The sequence below is a fragment of the Sinohyriopsis cumingii genome, chromosome 8 (assembly GCF_028554795.1).
Source record: "Sinohyriopsis cumingii isolate HCF-2022 chromosome 8, ASM2855479v2, whole genome shotgun sequence".
Classification (NCBI taxonomy): Eukaryota; Metazoa; Mollusca; class Bivalvia; order Unionida; family Unionidae; genus Sinohyriopsis; species Sinohyriopsis cumingii.
This window is the reverse complement of record NC_142968.1, coordinates 76388203-76414928: the sequence shown is the minus strand read 5'-3', so window position 1 is coordinate 76414928 and position 26726 is coordinate 76388203. Positions and strand designations below refer to the sequence as shown.

General features: G+C 34.8%; 1 protein-coding gene across 1 annotated transcript in view; it reads left to right on the top strand.

Moving 5' to 3' along the window:
• LOC149793901 (ferrochelatase, mitochondrial-like) overlaps window positions 1-18618 on the top strand; it is a 31285-nt gene extending 12667 nt beyond the window's left edge. Inside the window, exons 7-11 of the mRNA XM_089967845.1 lie at window positions 1924-2022; window positions 6348-6455; window positions 9357-9521; window positions 11563-11622; window positions 14173-18618. Of these exons, the coding sequence (XP_089823971.1) occupies window positions 1924-2022; window positions 6348-6455; window positions 9357-9521; window positions 11563-11622; window positions 14173-14355 (615 nt within the window). The 3' untranslated portion in view covers window positions 14356-18618. The remainder of the gene's footprint in view (window positions 1-1923; window positions 2023-6347; window positions 6456-9356; window positions 9522-11562; window positions 11623-14172) is intronic.
• Window positions 18619-26726: the final 8108 nt, after the last annotated feature.

The window sequence follows — 26726 nt, the reverse complement described above, 5'->3', positions numbered from 1 at the left end:
GGCTTGGCTTTGAATTTGCTGCTTATGATAAGAGGAAAATATCAAAAAGAGGAATAGGATGTATGTTAAAGCTGAAAAATGCCAAGCCCTTGGATCATTTTTCTCACCCATTGTTCTTCAGGTATGAACAATATTGTTGTTTTAGATTTAATGTATTTTATCAGAACATGATAGGCTATAAATGGTAGACAGTATATCTGGTGGAGGAAGAACCCAGACAAAGCCCAGGAAGTACCAGCCGCCCAAGGAAAGCTACTGGTAAGCTTTCTTAAATACCCAAGCTGGCCAAGTCAGAGTCTTGAACCCATGCGAAAAGACGTGAAAATATATCAGTTATTATATATGTATTTGATTGTAAAGATTAAAGTTGTGATGAGATTATTAGAGTATATTTTACCAGATTGTGACATCATCCAACTGTAACACCAAAACTTATTATCTTTCTTGTTTTTTGTATCAAATCTTGCATGGGTTTCAGACAGTTACAAGTTTAGGTTTCATCTGAGGATTCCTGGTGGCTCAGCACTTAATGTGCCCTTACCTGGCTGGTCTGTGGTATGTCTCTCCTGTGCCTCAGGGTGAGACATTTTGCTCCAGTTGCCTTGCCATGACACAGTCTGCCATGTATTGCTTTGACAGTGAACACTAATCAATCATAAAATGTTAGAATCAATCATCAGTGTCTTTCTCCACAGATGATCTTTGCAAAACAAGAGATCTTTAGCGTCCTGGCAGTAAAGCCAAGTTACCTTTTATGATATGAAGCTGCAACCATATAAAAAAAATTCAGACTTCTTTTAAAAAATAACTAGATTAGCTAGACCAAATTTTACATAGAGCAACATGGCATAAACAGCTTTAAAATTTGTACAGTTGATGACAACCCACCAGCAGAACTAGGAAAAGAATCTTTAAACTAATTTATTTACAAATACCTCTGAACAATTTGATCATATTTGACAGAAAGAATCCTGTCAGGAAAACCTTCCATGTTTATATAAAATAATGCTCATCTTCCTTGAAATATAGCTGCCATTATCAAATAAAATGTTGCAGTTATTAAAATTAGAACAACCATTAAATATCTAAGGAAAACCAATGAATATAATTTAATCAAGCTTGAAAGAAAGTATCATGGATGAAGATCTTTCAAGAATTACAAAAGAATGCCAATCAGCCATCAAATAAAATAGAAACATATCTAGAATTTGACCCAACTTGATTGAAAGTATCCTAGGATGACTTCAAATTGTGTACAACAATATTGTGGCACCATCAGATACGGCCACTGTTGCTAGAGATAGAAAACATCCTGTTCATAAAACCCACAGATACTGAGATTTTTTTCTTCAAATTTGTACAGCTGATGCTGATCCACCATCTAATATGGTCTCCATTTCTAAAAGTAGACAAACCATTAAATGATTTTTCTCATAAACCACTGAAAGAAGTTGATCATATTGGACAGATGGCTGAAAGAAGTTGATCATATTGGACAGATGGCAAGATCTTTTTTGATTTTTAAACGGATTCTGATAAGCTATCAAATATTAATACAAACATTTAAATGGCTTGTAATGAAAAAATTATCTTTTCTGGGTAATTTTCATTTGTGTATGCGCCTGGTGTGTCTTTTGCCTTTAAACAGCTTCTGGTGGTTAGATTTGAAGCAATCATTAGATCCATTAAACTTAGTACACCTCAAGAACAATGTATTCACAGTAAATGTTTAAACTGATGAAAACTGGAGGTTATACCGATTTTTGAAAATATAATTTGTCCACAGCATTGCTCCATTATATGCAGAATCAAGGTATAATGGAGGGCGCTATAATGAGTTATATCTGTGATGATGCAGGTCTTTTTATATTTCGTTACTCTCTTGTTCAGTTTATGTTAATTTTGTATTTTGTTTTGGTCTAGACCCACGTGGAACACATACGGGCAGAGTTAGCAAGATTTCCTGAAGAAGACAGAGATAATGTTGTGATTCTCTTTTCTGCACATTCCTTACCTTTGAAGGTAAAAGTGATTGTTACATTCCCATATAAATGGTCACAGGACATTATAATTACACAGGTAGCTGTGTTGGAAGAGTGTTGGACTTGTAATCCAAGGGCTGTGGGTTACCTAATTGGCAGGCTTCATGTTTCCTTGAGAAAGACACTTCAAATTGTATGGTCCACAATTTTGTTAAAAATGACATTAAAAAAATGAAAAGAAAAAAATTATTATACCAAAGACAAAACACGAGAATTTAAAATGGTCCATTCATTATTGGTCATATGAACAGAAATGTTTGCCAGACTGGAAATCTGACCACCCTTATTAATGAAAAACCTCAGCATGAGTCTTCATCAAACTCAGTCCTCAAACAGACTCTTCCTCTGCGGCAATAATCATATTAGTTTCAAAATTCTGATTCTTTGAACAAAATAATAAATTCTCATTATTGACATCATTTATTCAGCTAAATAAACTGCAAGATCGGAATTTTGTATAAAAATCAGTTTTTTTTCATTTACAGTTTAAAATCTAGTTGAAGAGATGAGCAAGTAGATGATTGGCACTCGTAGTATAATTAGAGAACAAAGTCCTTGTCTCCTACTCCAGAACATTGTTAATATTTTCCGGTTAGAAATTGGTTGAATGGCTGCCAAGGTCAGATGTTGATGCATCCTATGGAACTATAGGACATTTAATCATGATTTTTGTAGAAATTGCACTGTTTGTGTAACATGTTTTTCAATAGTTGACATGTCACATGATTCCTGTAAGAAATATTTTTAATAGATGTCATCACAAAATTCTGCTTAGAGATATTTCTTATTATATAATTCAAGTAAGAGACATTTTTCATTAGATGACAAGAGATATTTTTCATGACATGTGACATGATTTTTGTAAGAGTTGCTTTTCATTATATGACATGTCACATAAAATGTTTTCCATTAAATGACATGTCACAAGATTCTTGTAAGAGTTGCTTTTCATTCTTTCATTACATGACGTGTCACATGATTTTTTGTAATGTTTTCTGTTAGATGATATCACATGATTCTTGTAAGAGTTGCTTTTAATTATATGACATGTCACATAAATAATTCAAGTAAGAGCTGTTTTTCATTAAGTGATTTCAGATAATTCAGCATATTGCATATTCAGTGTTATATTGACTTTCAAGTGACATAATGTCCTTTTTTGTGGCATCATGCTGATGTAGTGTGATTGTCACCGTTATGAAACAAGTTTAATTTCAAACATTTTGCACTAATTGTGCAATATGTAGCAGCATGTTAACTATGATGTAATCATGTTTGACAACTTGTAAATCTGTGTAGAATAACAGCACTACCTTTTGTAGCCATTTTGAATTACCGGGGTACTTTTGTGGATAATTGGCTGTTCAGTAAATATTGTGAACCAATCAGAAGTAACTTCACACATCTGAAATGCTTGTTTTGTTCATGTGACTCAACTGTTTGTGGCTTCATGTGATGATTATCTTGTCATGTGACTATATTCACTTTTTCAATGTAACCAACAATGCTCCAAACACTAAAAAAATCCATCCATTTTGTAAGTTCATCACATGACAGTTACATGACAAATCCATAGATGCTCGAGTCACATGACCAAAATGACCATTTTGCAAGTGTGAAGTTGTACCTGACTGGTTCCTTGAAATTGAAGGAGTAGTCAATTGTCTGCTTATATAGCCCAGTAATTAGTAATGGCAGTATAAAGTAGATTTTTGTTGTTGTATTTACAAGTTATCCAGACATAACTTTTGATGCAGACATTTTCTGTACAGATTTGTGAAAGGCCTCTTCTACTGACCGTAATTTTTAAGCAATAAGAAATACCAGTAAGTATCTAAAACTGGTCAATATGTGCACAGATATATTTGTGGACAGATCTGTCTGCAATAATTGCATTGTTTTAATAACTTGTAACATCAGACCCTAAAACAACAACACACCAATGCAGACTTGGAGAGCCTTATTTATTGAACCAGTGTAATAAATAAAATAGTTATTTATATACAGTGTGACCCCATTATTGCACGCTTCATTATAAGGTAAATTCAGATATAATGTGGTCGTGGTGTGGCTTCCAATATTTTATATACATGTATTTCTCTTGTACAAAAAATGATGATCGTGACATGGCTCCTGAAATTTTGTATGTATTTTTCTTGTACATGAAAAAGTAGTTTTTTCTTCTTAAAAGTACGAAAAATAACGCCTAAAAAGTTATTCTGGGATCGAGTAGGTCTTCGCCAGTGTCGCAAATTTGTATTGTTTTTCTTTATTGGCAGCACAAACATACCATGTGGTGATTTTGTTTTATTGGTGATGCTGGATATAAAATGCACTGAAACTTATCTATTGTTACATAAGCAAATTCTTTGTCCATATTGACAAACCATCTAAACAGTGCATTGTTATATCATAATCCACTTATCATGACATCTAGCATGAGTACTGTATGTTGTGAAATATCCACTTTTTTTATTGTTGACATTACTGGTAACGGAGATCAACTGGATGTGGTATTATCTCGTAATCTATCTTTCATAGGGTGTTCGGCCGCTCGCTAGTAATTAATATATTTACAATGACTGGCATTAGTATGTGGACGCTATGTTAAATTCCTCTTCTTTTCACTCAGAATTAAATCTTTCAGAACACTCACATTTTCTGTAATAATCCCTGTCATCAAACAAGAACACATGCATCTCTATCGTCTGCTGACCCTTTGTTAATTTTCAGACGCATGTGTGTAAGGCAGCATGACGCTGCTAACACAAATGTAAAACAAAATAATAATAAAAATATATATAAAAACTACATCTTACTTATTGGTTTTTTTCAGTAGGCATGGAGGGACAGTAACTAGAATAGTACAAATGAAGGCCAATTCCTTTTTAAAAATGTACCCAAATAAAATAGTTTGCTGAAATTTCAAATGAAACAGATTACCTTTGAACCATCGATTGTTATGAAAACTTACTTGGAAACAAAAAATTGGTCTCAATTATGCAATACAATTATTTGATATTGCCGCCGCAATAATAAATGAGATTTTGTTTGTTCTCCAAGTCTGTCCTTTAGCAGTGACTTCATTAACGCTTGCACCCTTCATCAAAAGAAATCCGACTACAATCTTTCAATAAAATTAAGAACTTTTCATCGAAAGAAGTCTGTACCAAACTTAAATAAAAGTGATGGAATCTGATGGATCTTTGCATTTTTCATTGTGACTGGAACATGTTAACTGTGCCATGAAAGTTTTCTTTTTGTAGGGAAAAGGTTCATGCTTACAAATGCTACCAACAGTGGCTTAAAATGCAAACTAACTTTTACCAACTTGGTATGTACTGAAAAGTAAATGTGCTTCATCATTCGTTACGTGATTGTGCTACATTTTCCCACTGAATTCAGACCAATATGACCTGTGACAAAATTATTGAATATTTTAAAGCTGTGTGTGTGCATATTTTCGATGGAATCACTTGTATTGTGGATTCAATGTATATGATGAGGTTCGCAGGTGAGTACACGATGTTGATACTATTCATGCTATACATTAGACATGTATATATAAACAGTATTCACGTATATGTACCAATTTGTGGTTCTCTAAAATAAAGTAAACTATTATATATGTCTTCTCTGTTTTCACTACAGGTGTATTTCTCATTTAATATGCATTGATTTAAGATGGCAACTGTGCTGATGAATCACATATTTTACCACCCGCATTTATTACCTACACCCCTTCCCCACATTTTTTTTGGGTACATGCATAATTTTCTTCAGCTAACTGACCTGGTTGCTTATAAAACTGTTCGGTCTATAATGCGGTCGGGTTCTATGGCTCCCAACTACTGTGTTATAGCGGGGTCACACTGTACTTAGTTCTGTTGAATACAAAGCTTTATAAACCAGCAAATCCATAAATGTTTGTATTGTTCAGTATAAGGTTTGTTTTTTATGCACCTTGAAAAGGATGAATAATTGTATAATATGACCAACTACAGTTTGAAGACAGGCAAGATAATATTCTAAGCCATAGAGTATTTAATTTTGTGAAATCTTTGACAAATGTTTGAAGGAAACAAGATTTGCTTTGACATACTAAGAGTTCCCATTCATCTAGACTCATTTTTCAGACACTTTCAGTATCACTCTATTTCTGCAAACTTTTTTTTTAACTCTGAAGTGACTCATTTAACTGTTTACACCACTAATTCATATGAAATGAATGGGAACAAAAGTATATGGATTAATTCATTGTTTACTAATGCAGATCAAATGGAAAGCTTTTGTTTTTCTTAACAGAATGTAAATCGTGGTGACCCCTACCCAGCAGAGGTAGGAGCAACTGTGCATGCAGTAATGGAAGCACTGGGAAACACCCACCCCTATAGATTAGTCTGGCAGTCAAAGGTAAGAAAAAATTGCAGGAGCACATTATGCAGTACAGGTGTGGGAATCTGATTTCAGGGATTTTTAGTTGTAAAATCTATAGTGTAAATCTTTTCCAATTGATGTGATACTATTAAAATAATAAATTGATCAAGTGGTTCACATTTGTAGGGAAATTTCTTAATGCCTACAGGATTCTAACTCACCTTGGCATAATGCCAAGTAAGCTTATAGTATTACCTTTCTTCTGTTATGATTTGTACATCCATAATTTTGGTCATGTTTTGTTCATGCATTATTGTTAATTATAACTTCCTACAAGCTGCTTTGCCACTTTGCACTTTTTTTGACAGGGAACATTTTGACATTAAAAAAATTCCAGTTTGTTCAAGCAGTGCAGATCCATCATCCAAGTATGGCAGCCATTACTAATAATCAGAACCCTTTAACAAACATATTCTCAAAAACCGCTTAACAGAAAATGACTATATTTGGCAGAAAGCAACCTAGTATAGATCCATGATAGCATAAAAATTAAATAGCAGAGTGGAATAGAAGGCATCCAATCAAATAGTAGAGTGTTAGAACAAGCATCCAATCAAATAGTAGAGTGGTAGAGAGAGCATCCAATCAACTAGAAGAGTGGTAGAGCAAGCATTCAGTCAAATAGTAGAGTGGTAGAGAAAGCATCCAGTCGATTAGGAGAGTGATAGAGCAAGCATCCAGTCAAATAGTAGAGTGGTAGATACAGTTTTCGCTGGATACATACTACGTCAAAAGTCAGTGTGGATCAAAGCAGATTGATGAGTTTTGGCTAACAGAAATGCCTGGCATGAAGGTCTTTTAGATTTGTTGGAATAGTACAGATCCTCCGTCAAACTGTAAAGTATGGTTACTGTTTATAAAAGTAGAAAAAAACTTTAAATTACTTCATTTTATAAACTTTGCCACAGAATTAGACAAAATTTAATGGTCAAGCACTGCTTAACAGAATCTGACTGAATTTGATAGAATACATTCTGGCATGAAAGGCTTTCAGACGTTTGTAAATAATGCTGTTCTGCCTTCAAATATGTCCACCATTTCTACACATATAGAAACCTTTAAACAAGTTCTCAAATGTCACTCAGCAGAATTGGACCAAATTGAGTTGGGGGACTGTTAGTGTTCCATTTGTAATACCACAGTACATATTTCCATCTTTTGATCAGTGTCAAGGTCATTCTCATTTCTCACACAGACATGATAATGTGAATACTGACTAATTGAAGCTAGTTTTGACAAATAAGGAATGAATATTGATATTCATACTTATCTGTGGCATTTTAATCTTAATATGTGAACATATCCAGGATTAGCCAACGTACAGGTCCCAGAATTAGTGTCAGGTAGTTTCTTAGCTGGCAAATCTAAAGATTTTGATGCATGTCACTGTCTTAAGGTGTGTAAGGTGTTAACAGTTAATAATAAAACTTGTGAGATTTCATTAACAAGTGTGTTTGGAAATAAAATGTTCTCCTCCTCACTAATGATTTATTTCAAAGCATAAAATAAAATTGAAAAGCCACACTTGGTGTCCATGATCTGTTAGATATGTGACTGTTAACAAGAGACCATTACGTAAATACTGCCTGACAAACATTTAAATGGATAAAACATTCATGGGCCACCTGTCTTAGAATTTAATGCAGTAGAAACATTGGATGATGTCGAAGTAGAAGAAACATGTGAGTGGATATAACACACCCCAGAAGAACATGATAGATTTATATCCTTGACAAGTTTTGTAATTATTTCAGTGATGGATTTATTTCTTACCTTGTTTCCCTACAGGATGCATAATTAATTCTGCATCATCGTTAGAACTTTAATTGGAATGATAATTTTATATATGAAAACAAGATTAAAATTACATTTATGCAGATCCATTAATGGTTATTTTCAAAATTCTCTCTCTCTCTCTTTTAAAAAAATAAAAAAAGCTATTTTGAAACCATTTTCTACCTGACCATTTTGATGGCAAACTCAGTTTTCCCCAGTGCAAGCTCAGTTGTCCCAAGGGCAAGTTTTATTTTCCAGTAAGCTTGGCCCAGGCAAGCTGTCTTTTAGAAAGTTTTTCAATCACTTCATTATAACATAAATAAAGATTTCATATAAATTAAAATAAATTAATTTGAAATTTCAGGAATAATGTTTACCCATTGAAATCAGATCTTTGTTTTGTAAGTTGGGAAAGTTAAAAATCAGATTGTTCAAATAACTAGCTCATCAACAGTAGAATTCTTTGCATTGGTATCAATGGTTCAAAAATGTATTACATAGCCCTAGATATGCAATGTATTCACATATTTTCTGCTCACAGAAAAAAACACAAAAAGAGAAATGTTTTAAATGAATAAATCTTTACAGATCAGTTAAATTTGAACTATTTAGTCAAAAGTTATATTGTTCATTACATAAACAAAATACATAGTGTATGATGGTGTGTTTGATTACTGTAAACTTGGCTATAGTTACAACGGTTATAAATGGAACATCTGAAACTTTAAACTTTAGCAAAGTTTGTTTTCTCACAGTGATCAAGTTTTATGGTTACCATAAAACCTAATCACTGTGAGAAAACATTTAAATATAGACATATTAACAAAAATCTCTCCACTAGTTTTGATCACTAAACCATTTGATTCATTAAAAGAGGAATAATTAACCTCTGAACCATTATTCTGTAGAATAAGTTTTTTGTTTTGCATTATTCACAAAATTAGATCCCAAACAGGAAGTAAAATATAGTTTGTTCAATCTTTATATGGAGCCCAGGTATAATTAACTTTTCAACAATGCCCATACAAGGCTGCAGTAATTATACTTGCCTAGTTTAAGGTAATTTACATTTGAATGTTAATTTGTTTGCCTTTCATATAGGTAGGACCTTTGCCCTGGCTTGCACCCCAAACAGATGAAGCTATCAAGGGTTTGGTAAAGCAAGGAAAGAAAAGCATCCTTTTGGTGCCTATAGCTTTCTCCAGTGACCACATTGAGACCCTGTTTGAGTTGGACCTGGAATATGCCAAGAATCTGGCAGAAGAGGTATATCTGGCTCTTACATTGCTATCTTGTGTTATATACTGTATAGCATGCATTTTCGACAGATGTTAAATTTTGTGAATTTACTGTATTTAGTTTGTCTCAGTATGAATTTCTGTTTTGCTTCATATAGAAACAGATAAAATTACACCATATGACCAGGGCTCGAAATTAGCAGTAGTCCGCTAGCCTGAGGCTAGCAGATTTCCTGTCGGACTAGATAATTTCATAATGTTAATAGTCCGATGGGCTAGTAAGTTTTGGTTGTCAACAGTCAGCTTTTGTGTACGCCATTCCCTAATAAAGACTTGACTTAGCAGATGTTCTGTAGAATCAAAGCAGTGACCATTGTAAACACAATCATAAAATATTAGCATGAGAAGATGAAGTCAATTTCTGCCTCGGAAAGGTGCATTTCGATAACAAGAATCCATCTGATTTTGTGCATTTCACTTAACAGTGCAAATTATGGTCCCGTCATTAACAGCGGAAGTTTGGCAAATGATATAATTAATCTGATAACGAATTAAATGAAAAAACGATGTGGTATCAAACTTGATTCACTCGACCACAGTAACAAACTACAAAGCAGTAAACCAAAAAAAGAAAGAACACAGCAAAAACTATTCAAAGAAATTAGTTTGCACTTTTTTGTGTTTAAGGTTCTTCTGTGTGGGGGTGGGGGGGGCTCACTACCCAAACGTTCAAACAGTCACAAATAGGAAACTACATATTTTACATTTTTCTCAAAATAATTAAATCAATTTATTATGATTACATTATTGACACATCCTTTCCATACTACTTTTTCTATGATGATAAGAATAGTTTATATATTTTTCCCTTACAAGAATGAACAAATAATTGAACACACATGGAGATATCCAAGCAGAATGCCATACATTTGTTGGGAATTGAAATCTCTGAGCATGGCATCTAAGATTTGAAAATTTTCCGCCTTATTATTAATTTCAACAATACAATGAGGTTCGATTAATTAGGAACATTTACCAAACTTACGATATATGATACCATAATTGGAGCTGTTAAATACAATGCGCTGAGTATCAGATGGCTTTGTTTGATGGGAACACACCTTTACCAAGCTGGAACTAACACTATCTTCTGATGCTAATATTTTATAACAGCGTTTACAATTACCACTGCTTTGAATATGCAAAACTTCTGCTGAAGTTAAACTTTTGTTAGGGAGAGGCCATTTAATTGTGGGATGGGGGCAAAGACACGTGTTTTGAAACATGTTTTTTGCTCTGACTTTCTTATATAAAGGACACTGTGTCATTCCTTTTCTTGCTTTAAATAATTCACATCAGCTATACAATAACATCTCGTATTTCAAAACAAGGCACAATTCCCTCCTTATAAGACAGGCAAAATGTGGCATTTGATAGAAGGTGTTCAGCCACCGGAAAAAAGCAAAAGTTGAATGAGAATGATGGGAAATAATTCTTATGATAGGGAAAAGCGTAATGGAAAATTTCAGAAGAAATGGACAAAAGACAGGGAATGGCTGAATTATGGCGAGGAAAGGAACATTATGTGGTCTAACGCAATTCGCAAAAACAAACGCACAGAAAACATCCAGTTTTGTTGCGGGTTGTTCAAACTTTAAAATTGAATCGGTAAACATACATGAAAGCTGTGTGACATTGTTTTGTGAACAGGACTAGTAAAGATTTGGCAGGACTAGTAAATTTCTCAATATACTAGTCCTTCTGACTACAACGAAATTTGTGTTAAATTTGAGCCCTGCATATGACATATGAGCTTTCACTTGAACTTTATCAATACCATGGCAAATAAATTTTGTTATCAATTGTGTGATGGAAACTATCATTATGAGCATTTTAAACTTTTGATGATTGGTTTCAGGTCTTTACACTTGACGTGTTAAGTTTTCTATTTAAAAACCGAATGCTGGTTGTTTCATAACATACCTACACACATACACATTTCCAGCCATTTTATTGCATTATGATGTGTATCATTTTCAAACAAGCTTTTCTTTGTTTACTATTTCAAGGTCAAAGCGAAGACAATAAGAAGAGCTGCTGCACCAAATGGAAACCAAAAGTTCATAGCGGTACGTCCATGATTATTATAATGATTATTACATTAAAACCTGTTATGAGAGACTGTCCCTTCCGCCAACAAAAAGCGGTCTCTCAAGACAGGTGGTCTCTCATAGCAGGTTTGTACAAAAGAACCAGTTTATAAGATCCTGTTTCAGAACAATTTCATAAGAAAAAAAACTACAATCACTGTACATTTATTGTATTCTTTCTTAAGAGTTCTTGCTAAAATATTGTATGCATTCATCTAAAAACAAAATTATATAGCAATAAAGATATACCGGTACTTCTATCATTAAACATGAAATTAGATCTAAATTTGAAGATCACATATTTTAGCATATGAAATCGTTTTTGAATTACTCCTTTTCCTTATAACAACCTAAATTTGTTTTACCAACATTTAAAGTTTTTTGTGAGTGGTCTGCTTTTTTTTCACTTCTTTCAGCTACAATAGTTATTTTCTCTAGCCTTAAAATTTGTATCTTTTTAGTTGGATGTTCGTCCATTGTTATTAAGGTTCTAGGTGTTAAAATTATTGGTGCTCAGTTGTAATATCAAATGTAAAAACGTTTGACTGGGCTGTGGGAAAATATGAAAAATCTATACATGTGCATTGTGTATCTAACAATAAATGAAGAAAAAAAGAAACAATTATCTCATCCAGAAACAGAATCATTTACTCAGAGACAAAAGTCAACGGCTTCATTCACAGATGAAATAAAGGGATTAAGTCTATAAACAAAGTGTGTAACCCAGTCACACCAACTTGAATAGACGACAGCTATGTGATTCATTGGGGGGAAATACAATAAACATCACAAGTCTTGAACACTATCAATCGAATCCTGCAAATGATTCTCTCTTGAAAAGACAATGACCTTATTAAACCCTGACAATACAGATTAACTCTAAAGATAAACAGTATACGTGACCACTACATCAACTTTGGCACTACAATGGCAATTCGTGACATGTACATTAGTCTGGTTTATGGACTGTAGCATCTATCACCAGTAGCATCAATCTTTATTTATTTTTAGATATTCCTTTTCTGTTTGTTTTTATCAGAACAATTACTAATCAAGCGGTCATTGTAACAACGATTACATATAGGTCAGTGTTATCTATCTGTTCTCGCAATGCGGTTGTTGATAGTAATGCTGGGTCTTGCAATAAGGCAGGGAAGCATGGTAAGTGCAGGAATAATTAGTCTCGTTACCTGCTTTTTATGCTCCATGCGTTACTGACCCCTATATGAATAGATGAGAACAATGCAGGGAGCATATGAATCAGGGAACCAGACTAGGAAATAATCTACTTATACCATAGTCTGGTTTATGACAGAAACTTTAAAACACTGTAGGCATAACTTTAAAAACATCAGACATTGGCAGCCATCCTATTCTTTAAAAAATTTAAAATTTAGAACAGTATGAGCGGTCATTTTTACAGTGATTAAATAAAGGTTGGTTGAGTTTATCCTAATTTTTTCGATGCAGTCATTCATAGCAGTGTCAAAATTCATGGTCACTGGTCACGTTCAGCAAATGGTCACTCATAACCGAGTGTTTATGTAATAAAATTGATCCATGCATTACGATTGCGGTTGTGGTTGGAAATGTCAGGTGGTCTCTCATAGCAGAGGTCGTTCATAGCAGTTTTAACTGTGTTATTATTATATATAATTTAGAAACAATGCCATAGACTGATCTTGCATTTATTAGTATTATGTAATGTTATAAACATCAAGGAAGACTTCCTGTGACATTTCTGAGAATCAATGAAGCTTACATTCTTAGGCATTCTTTTGGATTATTTGATAGCATTGGTAAGGGCTATTCCATTTAAACATACATGGTTACAAGGAAGGCACTTTTTTATAAATATATGCCAGGCTACTCTGGTTAGTCAGAGAGATCATATGAAGATGATACAAAGTTCTAAATTGGGTGATTACCCTACTTTAAAAGTGCCTTCCCATTTTATGTTTAAAAAATTGAACAGAAAAAAAATAAAGGGAGAATTTGGTCAAATAACTGTTATTAAGTGGGATACACCTTATTATTTTGTTTGACTTTCATAGTGATAAACATTTCGTTGATGTTTTCTTACTAATTTCACTATTTATGAGGGAAAATGTATAAACATTTTTAGGATATTAACTAGTGATTGCAATTTGAAATTCCCTTTTTCTGCATAATACTCTGTAGTGATTTTAAAAGTTATTGTTGTAGGTTAATATTCATGTAACTTAGACAAGTAGTGATTTCCCTTGATATCTTAAAAGATTCATTTAACTTCAAAAATATGGAAAAAGATTGTCATTGTATCTATGTCTCATCTGTACATCTGGTGTACACTTTTTGCTAATGTTTTTTAAATGTTTACACAGTGAGTAGTCATTAGATTTACCACAGATTTATCTTGGCATGATATAGGTTCCTCGTGTTCTCTAAGTGAATGTGATCTGGTCAGGTTGAAGTGTTCATATTTGGTGGTAAGAGATTATTCATTGCAGATAAGAACTTGAATTGCTTGATCTTCTCTTTTTTATAAAGGCTCTTGCTGACATTGTAAAGACTCACCTACAGTCTGGAAAATCCTGTACAACTCAGAACACACTGCGCTGCCCCATGTGCACCAATAAATACTGTGGACTTGCTAAGGATTTCTTCAAGAATCAGCAAGGACTTATTGGCACTCTCAAGGCCCAGGTTGATGTTAAAGCAAGAACAAATTGACACTCTCAAAACCCAGGTTAATATACAAACAAGAACTCATTGACATTCTCAAAACCCAGGTTAATATACAAACAAGAACTCATTGACATTCTCAACACCCAGGTTAATATAGAAGCAAGAACTCAGTGATACTCTCAACACCCAGGTTAATATACAAGCAAGAACTCATTGACATTCTCAACACCCAGGTTAATATACAAGCAAGAACTCATTGACATTCTCAACACCCAGGTTAATATACTAACAATAACTCATTGACATTCTCAACACCCAGGTTAATATACAAACAAGAACTCAGTGACATTCTCAACACCCAGGTTAATATACAAGCAAGAACTCAGTGACATTCTCAACACCCAGGTTAATATACAAGCAAGAACTCAGTGACATTCTGAACACCCATGTTAATATAGAAGCAAGAACTCATTGACACTCTCAACACCCAGGTTAATATACAAGCAAGAACTCAATGACATTCTCAAATCCCAGGCAAATATGCAGGCAAGAACCTATTGACACTCTCAAGACTGTATACAACCAAGAGTATAACACATGCATACAAAAAGCAGTATTCTATAGTTCATTGGACCTTATTGGAAGTACAGTACTGTTTACTGGTATGATTTCTTAGTTTCTGAAGACATTGCACAAAATTGGGGCTAAAGTTCAAGGTATTGTTATTATAGGTGAAGATGCTGAACACTAAAATTGTATTCATATATCAGGCTCTTTGTCTATGTCATTAGAGATCTTAAAATGCTATACTGAACTCAGTTTATGCATATGTATGATTAAGAGTAAAGCCATTAGATGAATCTTTGTAGTGATGAACAGTAGGCATAAAGTAAAATAATGTGATTTATTATAACTCTGAATAAAGAGTTAGGAGTTTGCATCAACCAGTTCAAGCAGACTCTGTGTGTGTCTTTGTGTGTCAGATAAACAGCCACAATTATGCTTTGTTGGTTTCCTAGAACCGTTGATGTTAGAGCATATGTCGGTATTTGATTGGTGGGACTATGGAGAGGTAGATTAATGTCTAGATCCAATTTTAGAACGTTTTGATAGACATCAGAGCAAACATGTCTAAAAGCATTATAGCTAATAACAACAGTTGGAATACAAAATAAATCTACTGCACAGTGCTTCTTGATAATGATTAAAAAAACGTTTGCAGTGTTTAATATAATAAATTTTAAAGTGGAAGAAAATATCCATTTAAACCACAGTACATAAAATGGGTGGCAAGTAGGCACATCCATGTAGACCCAGGAGAATCAGTAGACCTGTTTCTAATTATCAGCAATAATTGCCAGAAATATGCCAAGAGAACCTTGCTGATCATGAAATACATGTGTTGGAGGGTGTACATATATGTTTATATATGTGTGTACATGCATTTATGTTTGAAGAAAGAGATAGAGTGAAAAAGGACATTTCCAAATTTAAAATTTAGTAAATTAAACATACTGATGAACAAAACAACTGATCAAGACTTCTACATGTCATTATGCTATGAGCCAGTTTAATTTTGGCATTTTCATAGATAAGAATTAGATCTCCAACAAAACTTCCACTACAAAATGCCACTACTGAATCTGTAGTCATTCCTAGCCTTAATACTCAGATAAATTCTTAATTTAATTGCCACAAAACAAAATGTTTAACTGTTGAGCTTCAGTTTCAATTAGTCATTTCAAGCCAAAATTATCAAAGATGCTTTGCTAGCTATGACACATCAAATCAACATAATGATAATTAAACCTACTGAATCAATCCCATGACATTCACTGGCTGATTCTGAACATGAACAAATTGATACATCTTTGCAAAATATTATGACTGACCTCTCTTTCTCTTTTTCATGACGCTTAATCTATCATGTCAGCTTGATTTTTATTTTTATTTTGGGAAAGCAAGTCATAGTATTTTCATGTTCCATAATGCTTTCATTGTGATGAATACAAAAAACAATTGATTCACTGTATGGTATAAAATACCAATTACATCTCTCTCATAGCTGACACACAAACAAATGGCTTCATTGCATCTTACAATTGATGTTACCCATGATGCTTTGTGAATTTCTGACCACAAACAAAAGATACCCATGATCTGCCATTGAATACTGTGTTGATTGATCCGTATCTGTGAGGTTTTTTCTGATTGTGAGTCCTAACAAAACTGTAGAGACATAGATCTGCAAGTGCATTATGTGACAGCATATCTGTGTCTGTGCAGTTTGCAGTAACTTATAATCAAGTATATATGGTGTGAATTATCATATTAAAAGGATAATTGTGTTGTTCAATAAGGTTTGCATTACCATTAAGATTTTGTGTTTATATTTGCATTTGTTTTAGTGTTACATGAGTGTAAATGTTGTAAATTGAATCTGACCGTATGTATGAGCAATATCAGATTGTTCTGAAGCATTTCATGTTTTTTTTCTAATAAAGTTTTTTAAGTCTTCCATTTTCAATCGTCAATTTATTCAGATAGTCTTTGATGGTCCCCAAGTGCCCGAGTGGTTTAAAGTGCTCACCGTTACGGATTATTGCCATCTTACTTCTGTCTGCATGGGTTTTAATCTCTGGCTCTGCTAATGTAGGTATGTGAGAAAGCTTGCCAGTGGCTTCTTGTGGTTCAGTGGTTCTTTCCAGGGTTTTCCAAGGTTCTTCCTTCACCTTTTATTCTGGCTGCCATGTGTAGCCGATCTTGTGCTGAAACATGGCATTTAACCGCATAACAAGAATAACAACAGCAGATGATCTTTGATATCAATTTCTGATGTGTAATTTTGTTAGCCTTTCCAGCAGTTTTTCATGCTTTTTCCTGAATTAGCCTTCCTATCTCAATTTTATGTTGAAAATTGGTTACAGACTGCATGAATGGAGTTTTGCAAAGCACATTGAGATATGGTCTCTGTGATGTGGAGCTGAGTGTTTAAAATGATAACAGCAACCCGAGTGAAAGAGATGGATGGTATGTAAGAGTTTGGTTCTGTTTGAGTTTAAAAAGTTAAGTAAACAGGTAAAGGTTTATTTTTTCCAGTAATTTACATAATTTTCATGAATGAATTTTTTAAATATACTATTCCTCCCTACTTTTTTATTAACAGTGTAGTATGCCAATAGGAACAAAAATATATGGTATTTGAGCACCTAAAATGTGGTTGGGTTTAACACCATTTGTCAGGACAAGGTAGGCTATACATGGCAGCCAGTATAACTAATGAAGGAAGAACCTAGAAAACCCAATAAGAACTACCGACACATGGGAGCTACTGGCAAGCTTTCTAGCATACCTAAATTGGCTAAGCCCAAGACTCAATCTCTCGCAGACAGGAGTGAGATAGCGGTGATCATTGCATTAGACTACTCAACCACCCAGGGTACCCTGTTGAAAATATAATTCTTTCATACACTTTACAATTGATTCCATTTATTTTTTATATTCGTTTTTACAAAGAAAAGAATTCTCTCTAAACTTCCCAGTTAGAAGATGTCAAGGAAATAAATCAGTTACTTGTATGCTGAGTTTTCATTGAAGGCAGAAATGTAACAACTTATTGGCTTAAAGACAGAATCAAAGGGAAGTCATTTCAATTATTTTCTATTGTGGTCAGTATTTTTGTTTCTATTTCTGTTTAAAGTTGTATGTATTTTTATTGTAACATATCTTCCCGTTTCTATCATGTGTTGAGGTTCAGAGGTTCAGATTTGTTTTATCAAAGAGTTATGGCATGTGCACTAAATGATAACATAGTTTTGACATGTCAGAAAGAATCTGTGTCATGGAAAAGGGGTGCTGCTATAATCTGAACCAAAAGTTTTGCGGTAATATGTACACTAAATGCTGAATATTTAAATTCCTGCTGATATACATGCATATCATTGTTGAGTAACCAAGAATGGTTTCGAAGCTTGTACAAACAAATGGTAAGTAAATTACATTAGATTTAATCAAACTGAAATCAATGATCCTTACACCCGTGTTAAATAATAGGTTTGGTCCTTGCTGTTCCATGATATTATGCTTACAAAATGTGTTTGTATTGAATTTTTGTTATTTCAATCATTTTCTGGGTAAATTGGGATATTTCTTTTCAGGTTGTTCCTTTAAAATGGAAACACTCAGTATTAAAACAGCTTTACATAACTTGGTTAAAGATATTGTTGCTTTGTAACTCTCTAAGGATAGCAATGGGTTATGCTAGCACCATAAAGAATATTTTAACAATAAAAGTTCTTTGAAATTTGATATGTATTTTATTTATTTCTGCATGACCTCTGATATTGAAACTGCTTTGGCATTCAGGGATAAAATTTGATTTTCATAATTTCCTTAAATATCATCTTCCCTATAAACCACATGTTGGAATTCGAATACTAGAGGTTTTAAATATGAGGAATAGTCCTTTTGACAGGAAAGGAGTTCTGCGATTATCAGATCCAAATATTCTGCAATAATGAGCAAATAAATGCTGGATATTCAGGCCCAGCATTAGGATGTGTGGTGCCCAATGCAGCATGCGGGGCCCAAGGCAGCAAGCGATGAGCATGGGGCCCCAAGCAAAAAATTTGCCTGAAAGCATGTAGACCAAGGTGGTTGTCTTGTTCACCTTGCCCTAGGGCCGAGCCTGAAGTAACTTGGGACGAAGTTTATTTACTGTGAAATGGTTATTAAACTACATACTAGGTAATCCAGTCACGTTGAAATAAACAATCCGTATACCCATGTGTGCAGTAATAGACTTAGTCCTTGCTCTGTCGTATTCTGTGCAACTACTCGGCTATTATAGGACAGAGGACATGACCCCGCTCGGATATCTTGTAATGCAGGCCTTGCCAGCACATTAGTGCCCCATTTACATTCTCTTAATCAAGCAATCATGATCACACCCAAAATTCGATCATTCACACATCACTGGGACAATCCAGGCTGGCTGACCATTGGAATCCCGTTGAATAACCCAAAACGAAAATAACGTAAAGTACCGCCGCCGCCTGTGCACATGGTTGGAATAACAAACCGTTGCTGGCCTTCACTACTGTTAGCAACACCTGGGGAATGGCCTTTACACATCAGCATCCCATAAATCAAGGATGTCATCAATACCCTTCATTTCTGTAAAGATCGATCCTTGGGCGCAAAACGGTCTTCTTTCCATCCGACAATACTGTGGTGGTGACCTATATTTTCATACAGGGAGGTACCAAACCGCTTGTCCTGTGTTATGTTTTGGCATTTTGACCAGGCTGGTGCAACAGTCTCCATATCAACATAATATTCAGACACCTTCTGGCTGCATCAGTGGCTTTACTGAGAATCAGTCTAGAAGGGATCATGTCCACACGGAATGTCCCCTCCATCGGTTGATCGTCACTCGGATTCACATCCGTAAAGAATTTCGAGAGTAACCATCTATATCACCAATATGTGTGCTCCTATCCCACAACTGGTCGACTTTCTCAGACTATGTTCTTGGAGGATAAACAGTTGGACCCCAATCGTTACCAAAGACTACCGCCCTATGATATTGGACAAATTCCGGCATCATGGCAACATGTTTGTGTGTGATAGAGACCTGTTTGATCTTTTAGACAATATTGGTGTCCTTGACCAATATATCTTACTTGCCCACAAAGGAATTCAGTCTGGCTTTTTTAACATGGCTAAATTCGAACCCTTTCAAACTTCTAGCCTGCATATCGCTAAAGTCACTAACAGACAGAACATGTTTACTGATAGCTTTAGTTCACCGGAATTCTCTTCAGTTCAGATCGGAGGGTTTGATGGTTCTCAATATACCATCAGGATTCGTAGTCAACCAGTGTCCCTGCTCCCTTTCTTCTTTAGCCAAGTTGAGAACAGCAGCCATGGAATATTCTGTTCTCGCCTTCAGGGATTAATAATCTCAAACACATTCCGATATCATGGCAGATGTGACATTGGGCATGGTAAAGATCTCATATCTGCTGGATAATTTGAATTCAGCAACCAAAATCCATAACATTATTTCCTAAATGGAATGTGTCTTGGGTTCTAATTTGGCTCAACTCGAGCAAGTTTGAACCTCTCGCTCATGCTTCGCTAAAGTTCCTATCATACGAGACATGCTTCCTGATAACTTTAGATTTCACATCCAGGATCAGTGAGTTACATGCCCTTTAAGTCGACCCGAACTACCTTCTGTTCAGTTCGAATTTTTAGTAGTCCTCCTTATACAACCAGGCCTAGTTGCAAAAAAATCGGTTGCCGTAACAGACGAGTCGTCTTTCGTCCTCTCTTTCCAATGACAAGGCTAGAGAGGCAACCATGCAAGATCCTGTCTGCACCCTCAAGCACTACTTGAGAACCACAGAGACAAGTGAGGGCACGAAGTTTCGAGCAATCTCTGTGACACAGGATATCACGCTTCACGCCCTTTTTTCCTGGTTAAACGGGGTCATATGCTCTGACTCAACAGTTTAGAGTAGCCTCAAGTCTGCGCCCTCAAGCACAACTTGAGACACACAAAGACAAGTCGTGGCAAGGGCAAATATCACTTCCTCGCGGTCAAGGTCAGAAAACCAGGCACAACCCCTCACGACCTTGCCTCGTGGTTAAAACACTTTATATGCTCGGCGTACTCTGAGATCTCACAAGATCACAGTCGTCTTACAGCTCACGAGATTAAAGCCATTTCTGCTAGTATCGCTATCGAACAAAGCCTTTTGATCCGATACATTATAGACGCTGTTGGCTGGCATGCAGAGTCAACCTTCTCGAAAGTTTATCTCAGAGATTTAGCGTCACATAGACAAAGGTTCGAGCTGGTAGGGCCGGTGGCAGCAGTACAGACGGCCACCAGACCAGACTAGACTAATCAACACAGCCCATTAGACTCGCCAGTGAAACGTTTGGTAGGTGAGATGATCTCAACTTCATCTTTTCAGATATATATATACACCAACAGGAGTCACAGAACAAGAGATATTGTGTTGTGTTGTTTAGATCATTAGGAGCCACTCATTTCCAGAAGATTACCCGATGTAGAGGCCGGATGCTTAGCATCCCCCCCTCCTAATACTTGTTCTTCTAACGTAATGCGATTGGGGAACGTATTTGAAGGAGGAAGCAAATTTTATAAGTATATTATTTTTTTCCAAGAATACTTACCCAAATCACATTACTTAAAAACCTTCTCAACCACCCCGCCATACAAGCATCCGTGTTAATGTGTCGCTCAACTAAAAGCTGGCGACACCTGGTGGTATCAATGTAAAGTAATGGACAAGAGTTACTGCCTTTTGTAAGGTAATGGACAAGAGTTACTGCCTTTTGTCTATCTAAAAATAGACAATAAGACGATTTTCGTCTTTTAGTAGGGCTGTATTCGCGAGGTAGCAATCTAATATTCCTAAAGTAATGTGATTGGGTAAGTATTCTTGGAGAAATGTAATTTACTTTAAACATTAGCATTCTGCCAGCATGATTTACTATTTACTGATTTATTGCTTTTGTAACTAACATCTAAATGATGTCGTCACTCTACAGTCATCTTTTTTCGGAACAGAATTGAGGGGAGATATCTGCAAGTTGTATTAAAAAGGTTAGATTCTAAAGGGCCTATGAAAGTATAAATCTTATTTTCATTATCTAAATATTCCAAAACTTCATTGGTTTTTTGCCTTCCACCATTGTGATTTTGCTAACCATGCTGAATTTGAATCACCGAGTTGTATTGTTCAAACCAGTAAGTTGCGATATCTTCACTTTTCAAAAGATGAAATACTTCCATCAAGCCCATTAAACCCAAAATAAAGTTTTATAAGTTCGTCGCTTTAATTTGTGTTTATTGTATGTCATGTTTATTTATGTTATGTAACTGTCTTTGACAAAGATTCACTGAAAGATGAAAATACTTAGGCTAGTAAAACACTAGATTTTTTGCAATGTATGCTGTCAGTTTTCACACAAAGTGAGAACCATGTATGTACATGTTGGTATTCTCTCTCTCTCTCTCTCTCTCTCTCACACACACACACATATATAAATCTATATTTTAGCAGACGAGGGAAAAGGATCAAGACTTTTGGATTAAGTTATATCATCGGTTACATTCGCAACTTCTAGGTCAATCTTAAGACCACATATCCAGGGCCCCTGCACTACCAGGAAATTGGGACTAAGTCGGATGAAAACGGAATTTTCAGTGGCCACATGATCAAAATTAAATTACGTAATTGAGTCCTAACTGAACAGATCGGGATTTAAATTTACAGAGTTATTGCGGGAATTATCAGGGGTTGAAGAACTCTTCAGTCATTTGAAATACAATTGCAGTATGGATCATTTGGGTTGGCCCTAAATATATTTTGTATAATCACTATAAGTGCTGAGACGATTGGATTGGTCAAGTAGACTAGTAACATCGATGCATCTTAATCCGCGCCATTCCGGTATTTTTTAAAATTCTTTTCTTTGTTTAAGTTATGATATCCAGTGTATCGTCATATATATCAACCCATCTGAGACATGTGATCGTGGTAAGTGAAGGTACAAAATGTTGTGTATACGAGGTTAACGAAAAAAAATGTATTGTGACAGATTTTTGCTTAGTACTTTGTATCATGAGAAGCAATTAGTGTTAAAGGAATATTTCCCACATCCCACCAAATATCATGTTTTTCACCTAGCTATTATGTGATGATCATTTAAGTAAGGTCTTTTCATCATGTCCCAGTTTATTGGTAATCCAGCTCTCAGATCTATAGAGAGGGGTATAGCGTTTCTGGCCTACCTAACGGAGTGTCACTCCATGCGATGCACGGTGGTTTCATCGCTGGAATGCGAGAGGGTACCAGGTTCGAACTGTATGGAAAAGGCAGAATTCCAAGATAAAGTCCAGGTATAGGAGTTTATATTAAATCGATCAACACATGCTGTATAGATAATTACACGTGTGAAGTTATACGTTTTAGATATAGAAATACACATAAGATTATATATATTCCAAAGTTTACCAACTTCATACGTTTATGGAATTTCTGTCTTTTAGAATCAGAGGTAATTAATTCAATATCGAATGAGCTATATACAGCCAGAAACCTCAAAAATTCAATCTTAAAACTAATACCAAAAAGTTTTTTTCAGTATGACAATGTATTGAAAATTTGACCTTAAATTCTTGATGTAACATTAAACGGGAAAAGGCACAACTCTCAGATGATATCCAGGTACTGGTATTTCCCTAACGTTCAGTTTTGAGGGCATATAATGTGTACTTTGCTCCATTGAAGACCACAGGTTCAAGCAATGGACTCGACCTTCCGCAGGTTCAGGCAGTAGACTCAGCCTTGTGCTCTGGACTTACGAAAAGTTACGGGATTTGTTCTATAACCCAGTCCTTTTCCTAAAATGGTCCACCTTTTAGGCAAAACCTCACGCCACCTGACTTCAGAGTTCATACCCTTCCCAATAATTATTTCCTATCTAATAGACATAAGTAAGAAGGCATTTGCTAATATAAGCAATTCGTTTCATATAAAATGTGTACTGTTACTTAAAAATTTGCGTAGAATATAAGAGAAAATGCTATAGTAATATTTGCAATGTAAAAAGGTATTGTAACAATTAACAGCAAAAATGTGCCTTTATTAAACTTATAAATACAGTATGTGTGTTATAAAAATGAAAATTTGATTTTTATGAAAAAGATAAATCATCCGTAACACTTGGTAGTTCTCACTGGAAATGCGGTGTTAAACGTTATGGTCAACATTGACCTTCGCCTCCCCCCAATTAGCCTTTTTTTTATTTTACTCTCTTATCTTGCAAGGCGCTTCACATATGATTCCAACAATACAATTCTGGGACTTCATCTCTCGAACTGGGAATTTTTTCATTGTCGTGAATCGAGTATATTGGAATAATTTAAGCACATAGTCTCATGGTTTCTGACCTCCTATCCTTTATCACTCATGTTTTGTTGGAATTTATTTTCAGCTGTCTCTTTATGGCAGATTTTAAAACATTTAACATTCTATGGATTTGTGTATAGTGTAAACCAGAATCAGTTGTATAACTGTGTTAATGCTTTGAAGAAAGTTGTTTTCACATAAAAGCAGCAGCAGTGTTGTGTTCTTGGTATAAGTATAGCTTTATTAATAGTAAGTCCGTAATATGAAACAAATTTAACTATTGTGTTTTTATCAAACATAACATAAACTTAGACTGGATTATGATAATAGTGTTACTTTCCGTTGTTACTGGAATAAAGGTGCCATGTCATTATATAGTACCGTTAGTTTAACAGATTTTTTATTTAATTGTGTTCTGTGTTAAAGGACAGGACTCTATGCAGCAAAGGTTGGAAGTTAAGTTAGAATTCGCTATTGATTTTTAATTTCGTCCTTAGGACATTTCAATGATAGATGTTCGTGTCAAGGTCCAGTATTCACGAACGCTTTTGAGCATGAGAGTCCAGACCAAGTTGAAAGTTCCCACAACTCACGCGGTTTGTAAAACAAGCGAGAGTACTGGAACGTTATAGAAACTGCACCGGTTGTAATATAAGTTAGTTAGAGTCATGGAACGTTCGCGTTTTTCTACATCTGTATTATTATCTACACTGTTAAATATCCCTGATCTAGATGTAATCCAACTATCGTATCTCTTTATTGGAATTAAACTTGATCTTGTGTTTCAAGCTCAAAATGTTTCGATAATAAATGGACATCATTGACGTAGCAGCAATCACATCTAAATGAGAGACGGGGCAATATTGGAACATGTTGATGAAAATAAAATAATATATCCCTCACTTTAAGCAATGTAACGCATTCATGAGGCCAACGGTATTCTATAGTAAATGCATCTCCTCATCTTATTGTAATCCGTATTCTGAATGCATGTAAATAGTGACAGATGTTTCACCATTATATAGGCTTTGTTATTCTTTATATCTTTTAATATGAACGGATGAATTTCCCAATTTTATAACTTTTTTCAGGAGCTGGCCCTCTGGGAAAAAGAAGTCTTAGGCACTACACCTATTGCCAATATGAACCTTTTCCACTTTGATTTTTAATAGTTGTAAATTAAGCATATTAGCTCCAAATATTGTAACGATTCAATTTATATCTAGTCGGAATCAACGGGTGGATAGACATTGGAGATGTAAACTGAGTGGGTAGTTACATTGGTGAATACTAAAGAATTTAAGTACCTAATTAGAGTGCGGCCAGCAAGGAAAAATGCATGCCTCAATGTTGAATATATTATACAACAAAACCATCCTACAATGGTTAGATTGTAAGAGAAATTATCTCAACTTCAGTTTTATTGACGCTGAGTGCCATACCATGTCCATGGCGAACTGGAGGTCCTGAATTCATGGAATTCCTTTGAATTTCGTGGCAGTCTTTCAAGACGTTGAAAAGGGCTTGAAATTTAAAAGCTAAAATGTACATAAAATAAGAAGATCAAGGCCTGCAAGTCGATTCCACATCCAAAGCATCGATTTAAAATGTGACCATATCTCCACTGTGTAACGGGTAAACGAGTATATTGTAGAATGAATTGAGTTAATTTTTCATAATGATTCATCCCATGTATGTGCAAAACCTATCAAGTGGTTAAGGAAATACATGCAATATATATATATATATATATATATATATATATATATATATATATATATATATATATATATATATATATATATATATAACACTGACATTGACGCCAAGGTCAAATAAGCGAGCGAATTTGTTGAAGAATGGATTGTATTAGCTTCTTGCATTCGTTTTAAGTATAAATGAAATCGGTGAATAGGTTTCAGAAATATGAGCAAATGAAACAAGAGGCCAATTTGAACCTCAGAAAGTTAATGACAGGCAGCTTCCTCGTAGATCAATGCATGAAACGTTACCACGAAATCTGCATCAGTAGGAGGCTTTCAAAAAGACTTTTTTCCTATCATGTTACCTGCATATGCTATGAAAATAGTTGCTTCAAGGTTCCTGTATATTTTGTACCGTTATGCATATGTGATGGTACATCAGCACCATTTGCCTAATAATGATCATTTTTGCATGTGTGCTTTCAGTCAAATATGGTCAAATTCGGTTAATCAATTATTTAAACGTCGATTAGAAGTGTTATACTTTTTATAACGGCAGCAACATTTAACTATGTATCGGTGTTAAAGCCCTTCAAGAGTAGGATACTTTGTCAGGTTTTGTCTAATTCTGCTAAACGGGTTTTGATCAGAACTCGTTTCAAGTTTATTTTCCATTTCCTGTAATGGAGACTCCATCGGTGGGTTAAGAAAATATGTGCAAAGTAAAAAAAAGAACCAAAACCTTAATTAACTGCTGACG